General features: G+C 38.8%; 1 protein-coding gene across 6 annotated transcripts; it reads right to left on the bottom strand.

Moving 5' to 3' along the window:
• Positions 1 to 244: 244 nt before the first annotated feature.
• ica1 (islet cell autoantigen 1) lies at positions 245 to 15,378 on the bottom strand. 6 transcript variants are annotated; one of them, XM_005455111.4, is made up of 13 exons: positions 15,186 to 15,378; positions 13,075 to 13,104; positions 12,783 to 12,954; positions 9,795 to 9,867; positions 9,531 to 9,642; positions 8,730 to 8,928; positions 7,756 to 7,881; positions 7,478 to 7,576; positions 7,283 to 7,383; positions 6,617 to 6,663; positions 5,585 to 5,818; positions 3,105 to 3,185; positions 245 to 2,956 (listed from the first exon to the last, which is right to left on the bottom strand). In XM_005455111.4, exons 2-13 carry the CDS (start codon positions 13,089 to 13,091, stop codon positions 2,835 to 2,837), a joined length of 1,383 nt encoding a protein of 460 aa, XP_005455168.2. In that variant the 5' UTR covers positions 13,092 to 13,104; positions 15,186 to 15,378; the 3' UTR covers positions 245 to 2,834. The 6 variants fall into 6 exon arrangements, with proteins under 6 accessions (XP_005455168.2, XP_003450333.1, XP_025767314.1 ...); XM_003450285.5 differs by having other exon boundaries at positions 9,531 to 9,654; positions 15,186 to 15,376; XM_025911529.1 differs by lacking the exons at positions 12,783 to 12,954; positions 13,075 to 13,104; positions 15,186 to 15,378 and adding an exon at positions 9,987 to 10,036 and having other exon boundaries at positions 9,531 to 9,654.
• Between the last annotated feature and the right edge of the window lie 806 nt (positions 15,379 to 16,184).

The raw sequence follows: 16,184 nt of genomic DNA, 5'->3' as shown, positions 1-16,184 counted from the left end.
GAGCACAAAGAAGCAGAATGTTTATTTGCATTTCATTTGTATTAATAAAGAGCTCAGCAACTACATAAACATAAGCGCTAATCATTAAAACCATGTCGAAGGACTTGGCTGGAAACAAAATGATAATCACTATTTTTATTTTAGATCAATTTGTAAAGTTAAAGTAATCAGAAAAGAGTGCAATTTCGATTTTTGCTTGAAGTAAAGCTACACTAAGGATGGAAAAAAAAAATGTGTAACACAGTTTGTCTCAATATACAGATGCAGCCAGATGTGGCCTGATGTTACTTTGCAAAGTTTGTATTATCAGAACATAATTTTAAAAAACAAAAAAAACATGACTTTGACTTTGGTCTGTTTTGCCACTTACGCACAGAAGCACAAATAAGAACATGTGCAGCATGTTCAGCAACAAATGAAGTTGAAGTGCTTCGCTCTGCTTGCAGCTCCAAGAATTTTAATCATACTAATTCTGATTATATTCACAAGCACACTGTGCCGTTCAGAAATGATTGCCGTGTTAGGCAATGATGATTCAGTTCTCCCGTGTATTACACGTTTTTATGTAGATCCTGTGTGTTTTTCAATAAAGGAAAAAAAAGCCCCAAAAAGTCTCTTTGGATTGATATACATTTTTTTTCCCAAGGTCATAGATAAACATAGACTTATAATTAGTATTCATAAGCATGATTTTATATGCAAATAGGAGTTAAGGTAAGGCAGTTGCTGTATTTGGTTATGAGTGAATAATAAATATGAAACAAAGCAACAAAAAAAGGTCACTGTGTTATAATTCTGATGATCTGTGTTAACATGTGATTTGATTAAGGCATTTACTCAGATATGTAGTCAGTTTATGCAGCATTGTCATCAAAGTCAGAATAAGACTGTATTTACACGATTCTTAAAGTTTCCATTTTTTTGGCTCTAGAATAATGCACTGACGCAGCGTATAATGCCCGTAAAAGCCAGTAACCACTAAATAAATACAGGAACGTGGAAAAATGTCACATCACTATAAACATGTAGTTCACTGAATCACGTTTACTGCTTAACATAAAAGAAGGCATGCAACATGCAGTAATAGATGACTGATGTGTTTTAAATCAACACACTTCTGGATTATACTTAAAAGGAGATCACATATACTGTATTTTGCAAACAAATCATCAGTCCTTACAAAAAAGCCAAGCTTGTGTCTCATCAAAGAAACGACTTGGATTACATGGATGAAATTCCACCTTCAGATGTGGTGAGAAAAGAGTTTAGTTTAACTTCTTGCATTGCTGAATAGATCAATGCCAGGCAATTATGCTTCAGTTTGTTTAAATAATTCTGTTTAACTGCATTAAAATTCCTCCAGTCAACATGTTCCATGCTCTGTAAACAAACTGTTTGTCATATTTGCTTTCTTTCCTCTTGTGCATCTCACGCAGTAGTTTGACATCTTCAGTAATGAGAACTGGAAATGAAGCATGAATGCTACGAGAGAGATTTTCAAGGCAGCTAATGTCAAAGGCTTTTTGTTCCAAACTCGTACTGAGGTATCCCTGCTAAAATAATTTAATGTTTACATTTTTCTTTCATGACAAAGCTGGTAGTAGTTTGTGGGACTCTGACAGAAGCATAATACTGCCACCATGGAATAAATCTTCTCATTTCTGGTTACAGCCTGACTTAAAGGGACTCCTGCTCATTGCCACCTCCATATTTTTAACCTTGGACTAGCTTAGCACAGAGTAATTCTTATGTATAATGGTCCTTCGTGCAGTCCTTCAGGTCAGCTACTGTCTGAACACAAGCCATTCAACTCTAGCTTTAAGCAAGATGTCTCCTGTTTGGTGGCCATTTGCAAACAGAAGGGTTTAACAGTTGGTGATTGAGGCTTCGGCGCTCACAGCCAGTGCTGTATGCCTGAGATAGCCATATTAGGGATAACTCAACCTTTCTATACACTTATGTAGGCTTTTTGCAGGGATTACATAGATATACAGCTCATTATTTAAACTGGCAATTCTTTAATAAAATACTCAGAATGTTGTTGTAGTTATTAAAATCATATTTTCATGTTATCGCCTTGTAGTTGGCCTCGTATCAACTTTTTCTCTAAAAATATTTTAGATTTTCATTATTTTTAAAGAAACCTCATCTTCCTGAAGTTATAATTATACATATCCTCTTTTAGTTGTTCAGTTATGACACTGGGCCTTATGCAAGAACATTTGTGGTGTTCTTCTAAATCAGCTTGTAAGATTAAGTTGAAGACACCTCTTGTGTGCACACGAGGTGAATGGTACAATTGTGGCTCCAAAACTGACTGTCTGTCGTGCTCATTGTGCGGATGGCTTTTATTTTCCATGGAAAAACCCCAAAATGTTATTAGGCGTACAAAATATTACTACTATATTTGTCAGCGGCCTGTCATCACAGGCTATTCAACAGCAAGTGACTGTGGACGCCTTGAGTCAGCTTTTGGAGTGGGCTTTCTCAGTAAACTGAACTTAAGAACTACTTAGTCATAATATGCCATTGCATGCAACCAGGAAACATGGTAAATTTGCAAGTGATGACACAGTGAATTAGTGAAGTTAATTTTTGTTAAATATTTTTTTAAATGGTTACTAATTCATATTAAGGAAACTAGACAATCTGTCTGTCTACCTGACACCCTGTCATGTTCCACTTTAGAAAGAAAATATGAAACTGCACAAATTATTCTTTCATGAGGCCTCAGAGTCAGATCAGACTGTTTTGTTTTGTTTTTTTTAAATTCATGGTGGAAGCCTTATTTTACTGTACCCCTTACAAAGGTAAAATGTGATGCAGAAGAACAACTATGCATTGTGAAGTTCATGCTCTGTGTTGGTTTTGCCAATCGCGTCGGGGTTGGAGAGGGGGTCCAAGTCAGCAAACAGGTTGAACCATGCTGAGAGATCTTTGGATGTCCCTTCTGCCTCTGTTTAAAAAAAAAAAAAAAAAAAAAAAAAGATTTGATGAGGTAAATATCACCAAGAAAACTTGGCGTGAAGGTTTGGTGTTGGCTTTCTAGTTTATCCATTTCTTTCTTATTTTCTAATGTCTTGGCTTATATCGCCCAGGCCTACCTCTCTCTGCTGGCTTTGAAGTGCTCTGATTGGCTTCAGATGAGTGCTCAGTTGCCTGAGTGGCAGAATGTGGGGCCCAGTCTGAAGAGGAAGTGTAGATTCGGGTTACTCACTAGGAAACGGTTACTGTGCAAAAGCACGATCCAACACAAATCATTACACTCCATCGCACACGGCTGATGACTCGTCCCACAGAAAATCAAAACATTTACTGCACTGCAAACATTTTGTGAATACAAAACAGAAATAGCAGATGCAATTTTGACGTCTTCTTTCAGACATATTTTGTTTCCATTCTTTTCCATGTCTTGAAAATGCAGTACTTCATGGCTCTGGAGGGAACAGTGAAGTGTGCTGTAGATTTCTTACTTAAAAACAAATTCTCCATTTGGTTAATTGTGTATTGTTGTTTCACCTTCAGCAGAAACTTTGAATAAGCTGAAGTGCTTCGTAGATTTTACAGTTGCACCCTGACCAGTCTTACTGCCTGGATCTGAAATTGCTTGGCTCTTGGGAATATGTGGATTTTTTTTTTTTTTTTTTTTTTTTTCCTTCCTTTGAAGATGAGCTGTTTTAGTTTTGATTTGCCAGTTTGGACTCCATCCGGAGTTCTGTGACTTCTTTTGGATCAGTCTGCTCTGCTTTCTGCTGGCTTGTCTGCCTCTTGAAGGGCTGACCTCTTTCCCCCTTTACTGTCATTGTGTACAATGACAATAAAGGGCTATTCTATTCTAGATCACAAGAGAGACGTACTGAAGTTTAACCTATGGCAGAGTTCAGTAATAACAAGGATGGTGGTAAAAGTACAACTTAAAACCTTTTTATTATAGGCAAAATTCATCAAACTTTGTGTTCTCTGTAAATACAGTTTGGCTGCTGATCCTGTGCAATTTTTAATCTAAACAGTGACCTTTAACCAAAATCTCCCCCCCCCCAAAAAAAGGTTGTCAAGGTCACGCCATATCATACAGATAACCCACAGCAACTTGTTTTAAAAGCCTGAGAATGAGCGCTAGTTGCAGCATGCAGTATTTAATAATAACAAATAACCATGTTTAGAAGCAAAATAAAGGATTTTTTTCACATTTCTACCAGTTTCACAGCCTGATCATGCAGTCTGAATATGACTGCAAAAGAGCTCTGATGTAAATGTAATTTAAAAAAAAAAAAAAAAAAAAAAATTGAAGATGTATCAGTATTTATAGTGATAAATGGAAAAATAAAAAGAACAAAAACTGTCCTTTTTGTGTGTGGTGGTGGTGTTGTTGTTAACTAGCTTGCATTTGCAGTGGAGACGGACAACTTTCAATGGGCTTGTGCATTGGAAGTCAGTCTGCAGATGCACAAAATTTACTGAAGGTCTAATGTGATATGCATGCCATATTAAGTGTATGTGATCAGCCTCATGCCAACATTTGAGAGGAGAAAAAGAAAAGAGGCACGCTCTGTTTCCCTGTAAACTGTAAGAAGCAGTTTTGCATTTCAAGTCAGCCCCTGCAGCACTTCTGTTTGCACAGATTGACTACCACTCATTTGCTTTATAACGGTTTTATATTTCTACCAACGCTGGGTCTAATTATCGTTGGTGTTTACAGTTTTGTGTTCCCTTAATTTGGGGTTCAATCTGTCGTATCAGTTAAAAGTAGAAAATGCATGTTTAACGGCTTTTCATAGGGAGAGTGAGGCCTCAGTATATTTCCAAAAGTCACTCACAAGTTTGTCTCTCCTGATATCATTTGTTTCTCCTTGACCTCGCCCATCTTGCATATCTTTATAGCACTTTTCTTTCTCAATGATTGTTTTGGGATTGTGGGAATGTTCCCACAGTAATGTGCTGTGACTCCTGAGTTAAACGCTGAAATGCCGGATTCTTATATGTGCCTCGGAAATGCAGGCGAACTAAGCAGTTTTATAGCAGTGTGCAGCTCGCAGCCTTTAAAGCTGGAAATACACAAAACCAAGTTAACAATACCAGATGAGATGGCAGCAGCCAGAATCCAAGCCAAGAGGAGATGGAAAGTAGTTGGCAATTACCTACGGGTAAGCAAATCTAATTGCTGTATTTTAACAGCCTCCTACTATTACTTTGACAGATGTGGATTTGATAAATCATTTTAAAGCCACTCTTCTCCCTGTGTGGAAACCAGTGGGGAGGAAAAAGCAGCTCATTTTAGCTCTGCCTTTTGGTGATTTTGCTAATGCACTGATTCATAGAAAAAAACAATGTGTTTTTTAGTTTTTGGGAATATTTATCTCTCCTTAATGTGTAATTAAAATAAATTATGGCTAATTGATGGTTAATGGTGGCTAATTTTTCCAGGTTCTGCATGGTGGTCATGGTGAGAGAATCGGTCTAATGGTGCAAAATCCAAATGGTCTATTCTTTTGATTACTAAAGAGCTTCCTTGGACCAACTTACCAATTTTCTGGTTCACTCTTGTATAGTAGCATGGTTGCCACACACACACACAGAAGCTGACCTGAGATGGAAGACTGCAGATTATTCAAACTCTGGTCCAAAAGCTGTGATGGTAGAAAGAAGGAGTTTTCTTTGTCCTGGGTCTCTGTTGGTCTGGTGGATGCAGCACTTGTTCCTTCCTCAGTCTCTCCAAACACTTCTGTCCACTCCTGAGAGAAATCCCCCTCATCCACAGACAAACCGCCCAGGATCTCATTCAGTAAGGCCATGCTGTCCTTCTCCTCTGCCTCCGACTCTGGGAAGCAACAAAAAGTGTTAATTTAAAAATGATTAGAAGAGTTTATCTCACCCTCCACCCCCGCACAGTGTTTACATTTTCAAATTAATTTTAACTATAATTATCTAGATTCAAGACAGCTTTCCTTTCCTTTGTTTGCTTTGTCATTCACCATGGACTCAAATCACTGACGGGACCATTTACACGTATTTCCACCTCCACATTTGAATTCATTGACTATACTGATGTGGCTTTGCATGATTCACAGTTCAAAATAATCCTTGCTCATCTTGCACTACATCTTTATGCTGGGCCTTCAGGTCACCCTCTGCTTCTAACAAGCACCCTTCCACTTCCCTTAAAGCCACCTTTCTTCTGATTGGCTGGCCCTCATAAACAAAAGGGTTTTAACAGCGAGTGGGTGGGGCTTCTGGGCTCACAGTGAGCTGTGTGCTGGAGATGACCATATTAGGGCCACAGGCGTCCAAAAGCAAAACATCCAAAAGCTTTATTTAAGCCTCCATCACTATAACAGCTTCTTTTTAGATATGAAAGAATATAAGGAAACTCATAATAATTAATTAGAGCTGCGGTGGAATAGTGAGCTAGTCTATGTTAGTTGGGGTTTGCTCCATCCCTGCTGTAACCCTGGACTGTAGAAGAATTGGTGCCAGGATTGATAATAGGTCCCATTTGTTCTTAGTTTTGTTATTTTCCATATCATCAGATTATTTAACAATGAAGTCAGTTATTATTTTCAACCTAAAATGCAATCAAAAAACACACAACTAAATCTTCAAGTTTTACATCTTTTACCTTCTCTCGCCTTGTCGCTGGTGTTTTCATTTACAAGAGAGATGAGTCTGTGAAGAAACAGAAATTAAGCTTATAACATTTTGTTCATATGTGACATACACAATGTGCCCTCATCCCAGAGGGCCTTCAATATATCGCAGTTTTTCTCAAGTACTACCTGTCCTTTTGTCATTGGCACCAATCAGGAAACAATGACCCTGTTTTTAGAGACCTATGAAGTATGTGTTAGGATCTTGTATCCATGGTGCTATCAGCTAGGAAATCATGGCATGCTGGTTTGTTTTGTTTTTTGCTGGTTGGGTGTAGGACCTAAAAACTGCTTGGTTAGGTTTAGGGAATAATTGTGGTTTAGGTTATAGTACGCCCATTCACAACCATAACCCCGATGGGCTTGGAGCTACACCCATTTCACACTAATGCCATAACCTGTTGCGTCACACACCGCCGCCTAAGGAAACAGTCTGCATAAACGAGACATACCAGTGGCTTTAAGAAAACAGCCTTAGTCGATGCCTCGGGGATGAGTCAGGCTGACCTACAGCTGGTTTGCAGAAATTCTTTGTCTCTGTTCAGACTGAACATTGCCCATACATGTACTCGACATTTTCAGTGTTGGCGTACGTGTTTGGTTTTCTTGCATAACAATAGAAATTTCTTGAAGCTCACTGGTCATCTGTGGTTTCTTCTTTCTTTGCTTCTTCCGTTTCTGCTTTGGCTTTATTTTTCCCCTTCTTTTTAGCCAGTTTGTCCACAGGGTCTTGTAAAGTCTGGAACAATAATTGGAACAAAATCATCGCTTATTGTCATTACATGTCTCCAGTGTCAGCATTTAGTACTGTTATTACTGAGACTCTCTCAGACCTTAATTGTAGAGAACTCATAATGCTGACAGCCCTTGAAGCTCTCATGGATGGCTGCCATGGTGTGGGATGTTTTCTCCCAGAAGTGCAAAAGTGTTGTCTAGGACACACACACACGAAACAAGTTACACGCTCAGCTGCTCAAGGTAAAAGTAGTAATTCACCCCAGCGGGTGATAGTTTAGACCTGCTGACTAAGCCACATGTGGCAGAGCCATTGAAAACACCATATTTAAGCTCGGTGAAGTGTACGTAGACAGCTGGGACTTGTGAGGCGTACCTGATATGTGGTTAAGACGTGAGAGAGGAGGTTGCAGCGGCTCGCTCCCAGCAGGTCCACTTTCTGGCAGACGTCATTCTTCAGTTTATCAAAGCTCGTTTTGGTTGTGCGCACCTGAGCTTGAACCTGAGAGAGAATACATTTGAAATGCTCCCCACCTAGTATTATATGACACACAGGGAAAATACAGAGTTCTTGTGCACATAACTGTAAAAAGTGCTGGGTTCTTGCAGGTGGACCACCATCTATGGGCATGTTCTGCCCTCTAGTGTCAGATTTTATAACATGTTTTTCTTGCTTTTTGGTCTTTTGTTGTCTTGTTAATGCTGAATTGATTAGTAAAATGACATTTGTAGACCATGTTGAAATAACTACATGTTTTAGGGTTTTAAACTGTTGTCCCACTAAAACAAAATATAAATATGAACCAGACGAAGCACTGGAAGCTGATGATGGACATTTTCAAGTGTTTCTGACATTTTTTTTTTAAAGACTAAACATTTAATCAAAAAAATTGACAGATTAATTAATGATTGCTGCAGGCCCTACGGCAAAGGAGGAAATTGAATTTGTGGAAGTCATAATATTTTTGCCAATTTCCCACAGACTGCGTTGGCAGGGCTCTGATATTACTGTTTTTATGTTGCTCTAGGCTGGAGCAACACTTCATCATATCAACAGTGGGGTTGCAGTCTGAGAAGTACCCATTAAATTAACAAAAGAACAATTAATTGGATTATATGCAGTTGTGACTTATTACTGATATATAGACATTATGAATTGTCACAGGAGGTGCAGCTTAAACCCTGAAGTGTCACTGTGAACTATCACGTATGCCTGAGCCCTGAGATGGGCAAAACTAAAGAGAATGCAGGCATTATTTGTGCTAGTATTTAAGTTCTTCTTTCTGCTATGAAAATGATTGTTAATCTGCTCATTGCTGTGCTACTGAAAAAAACCAAAACAAAACAAACCTTTCTGAATTTCTCCATCTGTTTATGCGTATCTGGGTCGAGCTCCTGAGATACGTCCTTCATCCAAAGCAGCGCTCCACGGTACTCAGTCCTTGACTGCTCCATTCGATTCACTGTCAGCCACGTGTCTGAGATGGCACGATAACGAAATGTTTCCACCTCCTGGTACAAACGGCACAGCGGGTTCCTCAGAGCCAATCTGCAGGGTGTCGTATTAAACTCCGTATTAAGGTGCTGCATGTGGCTTGGATGATCATGTGGAAAATTTGTCATGTATTGTCTACGCTGCAGATTAGTCTGCTGATTTATTCAGCTGCACTGAAAAGTATCTCAGCTCCAGGGCGAAAAGCTTTAAATGATCTTGGAAACGTAAATGGTAAACTCAAGAATCAAAAGATGAGCAGTGGGGGAAAAAAAAATAAAATAAAAATAGAAATACTGGCAAAAACAAAATTGTCAACATGACATTCAGGCTGCCGCTGATATTACAAAATCTACACAATATAATTTACTAAGTCATATTAATAATCATTATCACCACTACTGTCAGACTGACACACAGATTCAGATACGTGAATGAAATCCCTTTTTTCAGTGGAGTGAGAGTATCTATGCTGTGTAGTAACCCTGTTATCTGCTCTGTTAAGGCAGCTATTTTATTGCTCCTGATATGACTCTCCATCCCTTTTTGAGGATTTGGGGTGATACAGTTGGCTGACCTTTACTTGAAGCTATTTGCCAGTGCAGCATGTGATTTATTTTAAGGATGTGGCAGACTGTACATTGATCCGTGTCCCCTACCTCTGCTGTGATGAGAAGCAGAGAGCTTTTCCTGTGGCTTGCATGATCTTTCCAGCTCTGGTTTTATCCTGAGAGCCCTGGGAGCGCAGGAAACGACCCAGCTCGTTCTCCTCTTGGGAAAGGACTGAACAGTAAGAGAAAACACTCTGGATGGATATTAATATCTTAAGAATGTGTTTGTTTTGGTTGACATTCTAGAAGTCTTACACTCAATCAGTAGATTCGCTGTACTCAAAATGATTTAATAATTATATTTGAACTTACGACAGATCCTCCTCTGATACTGCTCAATGACCTTCAGCAGCTCCATGCATGTTCTCTGGATTGAGTGGAAGACCTGCATAACAAAACAATATCAGCATAAACACCTAGTCAAATGAAACGACGTAATTGATGATTAATGATTAATGGAATTGCCGATGATAAATCCCTAATGATTTTAAATGAACCATCTACACAGGCGAAGTCTGTTTTCAGCAGACAACACTTCTGTTTCACTGGCACACTGTTACCTAATGCAAGTTTATCATGTTAAAAGGCTAATTGATCATTTAAAAAACTCTTTTCCAATTATGTTAGCACAGCTGAAAGCTGTTCCGATGATTAAAGATGCAATTAATTTAGCTAGTTGAGTTTCCAAAGCGTCAGCTTTTCTGAGTTCATTTATTGTGTCAAAACATGGAAAATAATAATAGAAAAAGGAAAAGTGTCTTTTCAAACTCTTTATTCTTCTCAGAAATTAATATTATTCTATTAATGAAATTGCCAAATAACTCAGGTTTTCTTCTTTTTTACAACAGTACATACTTTTCCCTTCATAGAACAGCATAAAATTACTCCAACAACAATAGAAAGAAAAGGTGGACGCTCCAGTGCACAACTGAGCAAGTGGACAAGTCCATCAGTCTCTTGTCTGAGAAACGGACGCTTCTCAGGATCTCGACAGCTTCACTAAATGATACCTGCAAAACTCAGTTTGTCCCAACAGTGAAAGGTTTACTTCTGTCTTTGTTGGCATAGTTGCATAGGAGAAAGTCATATCCAAGTCTGGCTGAGAAAAGGAAAATGCTGATGATGGAAAATACATGGACAACACAGATAGTGGATGGAAGAAGATTGGATTAGAGGTGTTTGGTCCACAAAGAAGTGTGGGACAAATAGAAAGATACTGGAGCTTTATGACACCTTCTGGTGGTGGTAATCTGGGAGGTCTGAGTAAAAGGACCCTGGAATAAGAAAAGTCAGTGCTGTGGCCTGTGGATATTGTTCAATTGGAGCCAATTTCTTTTTACATCAGGAGACCTAAACCACAAATTCAAACTCTGCAAGGACTATTTAGAGAGAGCACTCAGACAGCTACGTTCTGACTATAATGGAGTGGCCAGCACTCCCCAGCCTCAATCCTAGACTCATTGTGGTTACAGCTCGACTGTATTGTATGCAAATGCCCATCAAATAAAATAAAAAAAAAAATACAGTGGATTCAGACAGTGTTCAGACTATATTGTGTACCAGAGATTTTAATAGATAAAATTTGTTTACTTTTTTTTTTTTTTCACAAAAATTCCTGCAGAAATTAAAAGCAGGTTTTCGGGGTTTTTTTTTGTATTTTAAGTCTTTATTGTGGCACTGAATTGTGGTCCCATTTGCTTTAATGATATTTGTGATGTTTAGATCTTAATGTAGGCTGAACTGTAGAAAGCTGAATGCAGCAGATGGATTAAAAAGACAAAAACATCTTTGAGATGTGGAGAAAATGAGCTGGCGTAGTGCTTGATGCCAAGCATGGTGGAAAACTCTTACGGAGACGCTTTGTGGTAGGAAACTGAGATTTTTACCAAATAAAAAGAATCTTGAACAAAGAAGACTACTTAATTTTGCAGCACCATTTTCTCCAATTTCTTCCAGCAACAGGACAATAATCAAAAATAGGGCAGGGATAGCTCAGTAGGTAGAGTGGTTGCCTCATGATTGGAAGGTCGGGGGTTCAACTCCACTAAACGGCTACCCTGAGGTACCTCTGACCAAGGTACTGTCCCTACACACTGCTGCATTGGTGGCTGCCCACTGGGTGAATGGGTTAAATGCAGAGGAGTAATTTCCCTATGGGAACTAACATATACATTATTATCATGACTCCATACCAAGCAAAACTGGAAGCAGTCAGCTAGTAACCTATCAATAATCAAGTGGCCAATCATTGATGGTCATTGTACCATCAAACCAAACTAGTTTAATTTCTAGGAGGAAGCATGTAGTGAAATTTCTTAAAATTACCTCAACAACCAGCCAAATGTGAAAGGCTGTAAATGGGTGAGTTTTTGTTGAAAACAAAATTTAAAAGACAAAATTGTTTTTTCAGATTAGAAATCTTATTTCAAACCCTTACTGCCCTAAATATTCATTTTTTCAATTCATTTGTTTGATAGGTTTGCATTAAAAACACCTAAGAAATTCTGACCTCAAGCCTTTCAGCAGTGGTGTAGATAAACTATTCAAAAACTGAATCTCAAATTTGTTATGGACATTCTGGACCTCACCACCCAGCACATTATTTCTTAGATATTTGTAATAAAAATAATTCAAAAGACAAAAAAAGAGGTTCAGTGAGTTGAATTAGTGAAGGTCTAGCAGGCAGCTGTTGGCTACAGCTGCCTATGTCCGTACATCTGTCAGTCCCCCTAACTTTAACTGTTACTGGTATTCAAATGAATAAGTTATAAAAATAAATTTACCCAAAGAACAGCTGGTGTTTAGTTGGGCATGGTAATATAAAATAGGAACATAAGGGTCATTAGTCTGTTTGCACCCACAGGAGTCACCTGACTATTAGAAAAAGAATATATGCAAGTTTAAGGCGCTTCTCCACTGACTGCACTTTATAGACCTGGAAGCTCCGCCCATCTTTTATATACAGTCTAAAATTGAGATTCTTATCAGGGGCATGGCCTAGATTAATGCTGGATGTTTATCAAGTATTGATTTCATGAATTAAGTTCTCCTCGCTCCAGTAATGGATGCCAGACGAGGGGGAGGGGTGCGAGCAACCTAATAAAACTTTTAAGCCTCGAGCAATTTCTGGCATAGTGTAAATCAAAAAGCCATTTTAGTCTGTGCAGCCTGCCTGAGGGAGGGTACCTTCAGCTTTCTTGATGTTCCTGTGGTGTGACAGAGGAGTACAGGAGCCAAACATGGCTGTCACTGAGCATGCTCTTAAACTACAAGGCCAAACCGTTTAATACTCCTGCTCACCTCCAGCTTGGCATCCAGATCTGCGTCTGAGGCGACCACATGCTCGTCCTCCTTCTTCCCGGTGACCTTGATGAGAGTCTGCTTGGTTTTCCAGTATTTCTGCTGGAACTTGTTTACCACAGATGAGTCTTGGCTTTGGATGAAGCGGTCAAGATAGTCTCGGGAGTAACCACTGCAATGACACAAAGAATGGCGCAGTGCTGTGACTGCTCCCTCTCTTGGAAAGAACTGTAGAAAATCTTTGGAGAACTTATTGATTTATGTGAAATTATGTGCACAAAGATATACTCACAAGTTTCCTCCCTCCATTTTCTTAGATTACCTGAGGGGTAAATAAAGTACTTGAATCAGTATTGATGTGGCCGTTGGTTCTAACTTTTTTGACCATTGACTCCATATAATGCCTTAGTCAACTTAAATTCTATCTTATATGATAACACCTTGTATTTCTAATGCATTAAAGAATACATGCGCACTTCACAAAATCAGCTTTTTCTTCACAATTTTGATAAAACCAAACTTTTACATGTCTGCAATGATAGTATAAGGTAAGGGTGTTGCCTTATACCAGTATTGACAATAAGTAATATTTAAAAAATATATATAAATACAGTTTGATTAAAACATAAAATCACATTCAAAATAACCCATAGGTGTTACAGTAAGGAAGGGACTTTCTCCATCGCCTTTCAGTCCTATTCTGAGTGAGTGTAGTAAATAGTTGAGGGTTAATATGACTGAGGACATTATTTTTTTTTAAATTTGTTACCATGATGACTGTGGAGTGAAAATGTTATATTGTCCCAGGGATATTGTTAATTGTTATTGTTGAGCACTTTTTTAGGAGGACCTGACATTTACAAAAATGTACCAAACTATCATGAGAAAGTGACCGTGGATCAGTTCAGGGGTTTTCAGATACTGGAGCATAGAGCCAGTGAGGTGGGCAATAAAAGAAAATGGAGTGGAATTATGAATTTATAATTTATTCACTTATTATTTATTTATTCATAATTGCATTATCTATCTCAAACAACTTAGCACCTTAGGCAATTTAGTAGCTCATATGTCCTCTTTATTCTTTTTATATTATTTATTCTATGCTACTGTGAAAAAGACAGCCATGGAAAACGTTTTTGTACACGAATGCAAAGTGACAATAAAATTCTATCATTGAAAGAAAGCAAAACAATAACATGCCAGTTCTGTGCTGACATTAAATTCACCAGAATTTAACTTGGCTCTCTTTTTTAGAAAAGAAATGGTGTGAGAGAACCTCGAAATTTGTACAATATGACAACCCCAAAAAAAGCCTGTCAAAAACTACCTGTTTTCACCTTAAAACATTATCAGTCTTTTAAATGCAGTAAGTTGTTTTTCACTTTTATGCCCTGTTTTTAAATTAATGTGACTCATATTCAGCTATTAAGGTTTTACTTCTGATAGTATTCCCCTAACCCTAACACTTATTTTCAACTTCTTTAGTTGACTGAAGATCAACTACTTAATAAACAATAAACAGGTCGTCACTACTTAATAAACAATATTTATCATGGACCTGTGCTCTGTTCAGAGTGCACACCACATTTACACTTTACATCAGCTGTGAAAGGCTCAAATCACCAACCCCCACCCTAACTTCAATTAAAAAAAAGGTATGGATGAAGTTTTTATACTGAAGTTATTTATTTTGAAATTAACCGACGTTGTACAAATGACATGATGTGAAAATGATAGGCCCATATGGAAGATACAATTATAAATTGCATTTCTCTGAAGCTTCAGTAAAAGTTGACGGAATCATAAAAAAAAATGGATTCAGACCCTGGACCCTGGAGAGACTCGACCTTGTTAGTGGATCATTTCAAAGTGTAATGACTTCTGTGCTGGATAATAAGACGTGCCGGAGGACTTGGCTTATTTATATTTCTACCATTTCGCCCAGCTTTGTTTAATCATCGCTGGGAGTAGGATTTAGTTATCTGTGCCCGTTTTAAACATGGCAGAGTAGCACCACCTGTTTCCAGTGAGCGCCTCACCTGCTGTGCATCATCACCGTGAAGAAATTAATAAATAATCACCATATCCTGCAAAGAGCGCGCGCGCGTCACGACTCGTTTAAAACAAATGGATGATGCGTTGCTGTCGTTTGCCTTCCCCGGCAGTAACAGTGTTTATACCAGAAAGACCCTGCAAATAATCTACACCTCTAAACAGGTAAACGTCTGCTCATTTACGTCCTGATGTAAATTGAGCAGTTTATTCAGCAGATCCGCACCGGCAGAAAGAAAGCGCACTGTGCGGAAACCCAGCAGCCCCCCCGCCTTATCCTTTAAATATAACCGAACATATCACAATAAAACCGAGAGCATAGCAAAATGAAACAGTTTGTTCCACACATACCTCTCCGCGTCGGTGACATGTAGAAGAGCCGCTTTATTTCCTCCCCATCGCCACACACAGCAGCTCAGCCTGGCTGACAGGCCCTGATGTACTGTATACAGCTACTGTATGTACACACAGCTGCTTCTTCGCCACAGCTCATTGTCCGCGTGCACGAAACACCGCTGACGTCATCCACACTTCGCCCCCTCCTCCTCCCCTCTCCCGCGCTGCATTCAGCCACTGCCTCACGTTAGTGTGCAAAGTGGGCAGATGTCTGTAGGCTAGAAAACAATGACGGAAAGCAGCTGATGGAGGACACACACACACACACACAGAGTGGACGTTTCATATTACCCCCTCTAATGTGTTCTACATTTAGAGCCATGGACAAAATGGCAAATTTTTGCAGGCTCAGTAATGTATTAGCACAAAGGAATAACTCTATTCTTAGAAAAATTAAAGTAGAAAATTAGTTAAATGTTGCAAAATATTCAAAAAGAAAGGGAAGAGGAATAGAGGAAGACTGGAAACACTGTAACTGCACATGTGGGAACACACTGTTGCTCATTTTATTGTGTAGTCAGGTTTGTACTTCACATGAATAAAATTCTTCAGACCTAGTTTACAAATCCAACAAATATCTACATAGAAATTGTGGTAGGTAGCAGGGTAGTTCAAAGGCGGGTTGGGTTTGCATGTTTCTCTATGTGCTTGCATAGAGCTCTGGTGGATTCACTTAGTACTCGGACACTTTCGCACTCAAACACCTCACCCCATAACTCAGGCCTAAAAAAAACAAACAGATTAAGATGTGCAAATAATGAACAGAGCAAAACTGGAAAATAAACGGAGATATTACAGGAGTGCTCCATGACACCTTTGGCGAGGGTAATGAACAGGGTCAATGGTGGTCACCCACTGTCTTCCTAACAGTGAAGATATTGGCTGGCTTAACCCTAACACCCAAAGCACCCAGACAGCTGTATCAAATTCTGATCTTAGAGCTGTTCAGACATA

This window comes from Oreochromis niloticus, linkage group LG11, assembly GCF_001858045.2.
Source record: "Oreochromis niloticus isolate F11D_XX linkage group LG11, O_niloticus_UMD_NMBU, whole genome shotgun sequence".
NCBI classification, from domain to species: Eukaryota; Metazoa; Chordata; class Actinopteri; order Cichliformes; family Cichlidae; genus Oreochromis; species Oreochromis niloticus.
Note: the sequence above shows the minus strand (reverse complement) of the source record. Positions and strands in the feature narration are given on the sequence as shown.

Excerpts from the sequence above, each read along its gene's own strand:
- ica1 (XM_003450285.5), bottom strand. Across the intron at positions 8,929-9,530 it reads TGCTTCTCATCACAGCAGAG|ATTGGCTCTGAGGAACCCGC; the intron begins GTAGGGGACACG and ends GACACCCTGCAG. Across the intron at positions 2,957-3,104 it reads TTCAAAGCCAGCAGAGAGAG|AGGCAGAAGGGACATCCAAA; the intron begins GTAGGCCTGGGC and ends TTTTTTAAACAG.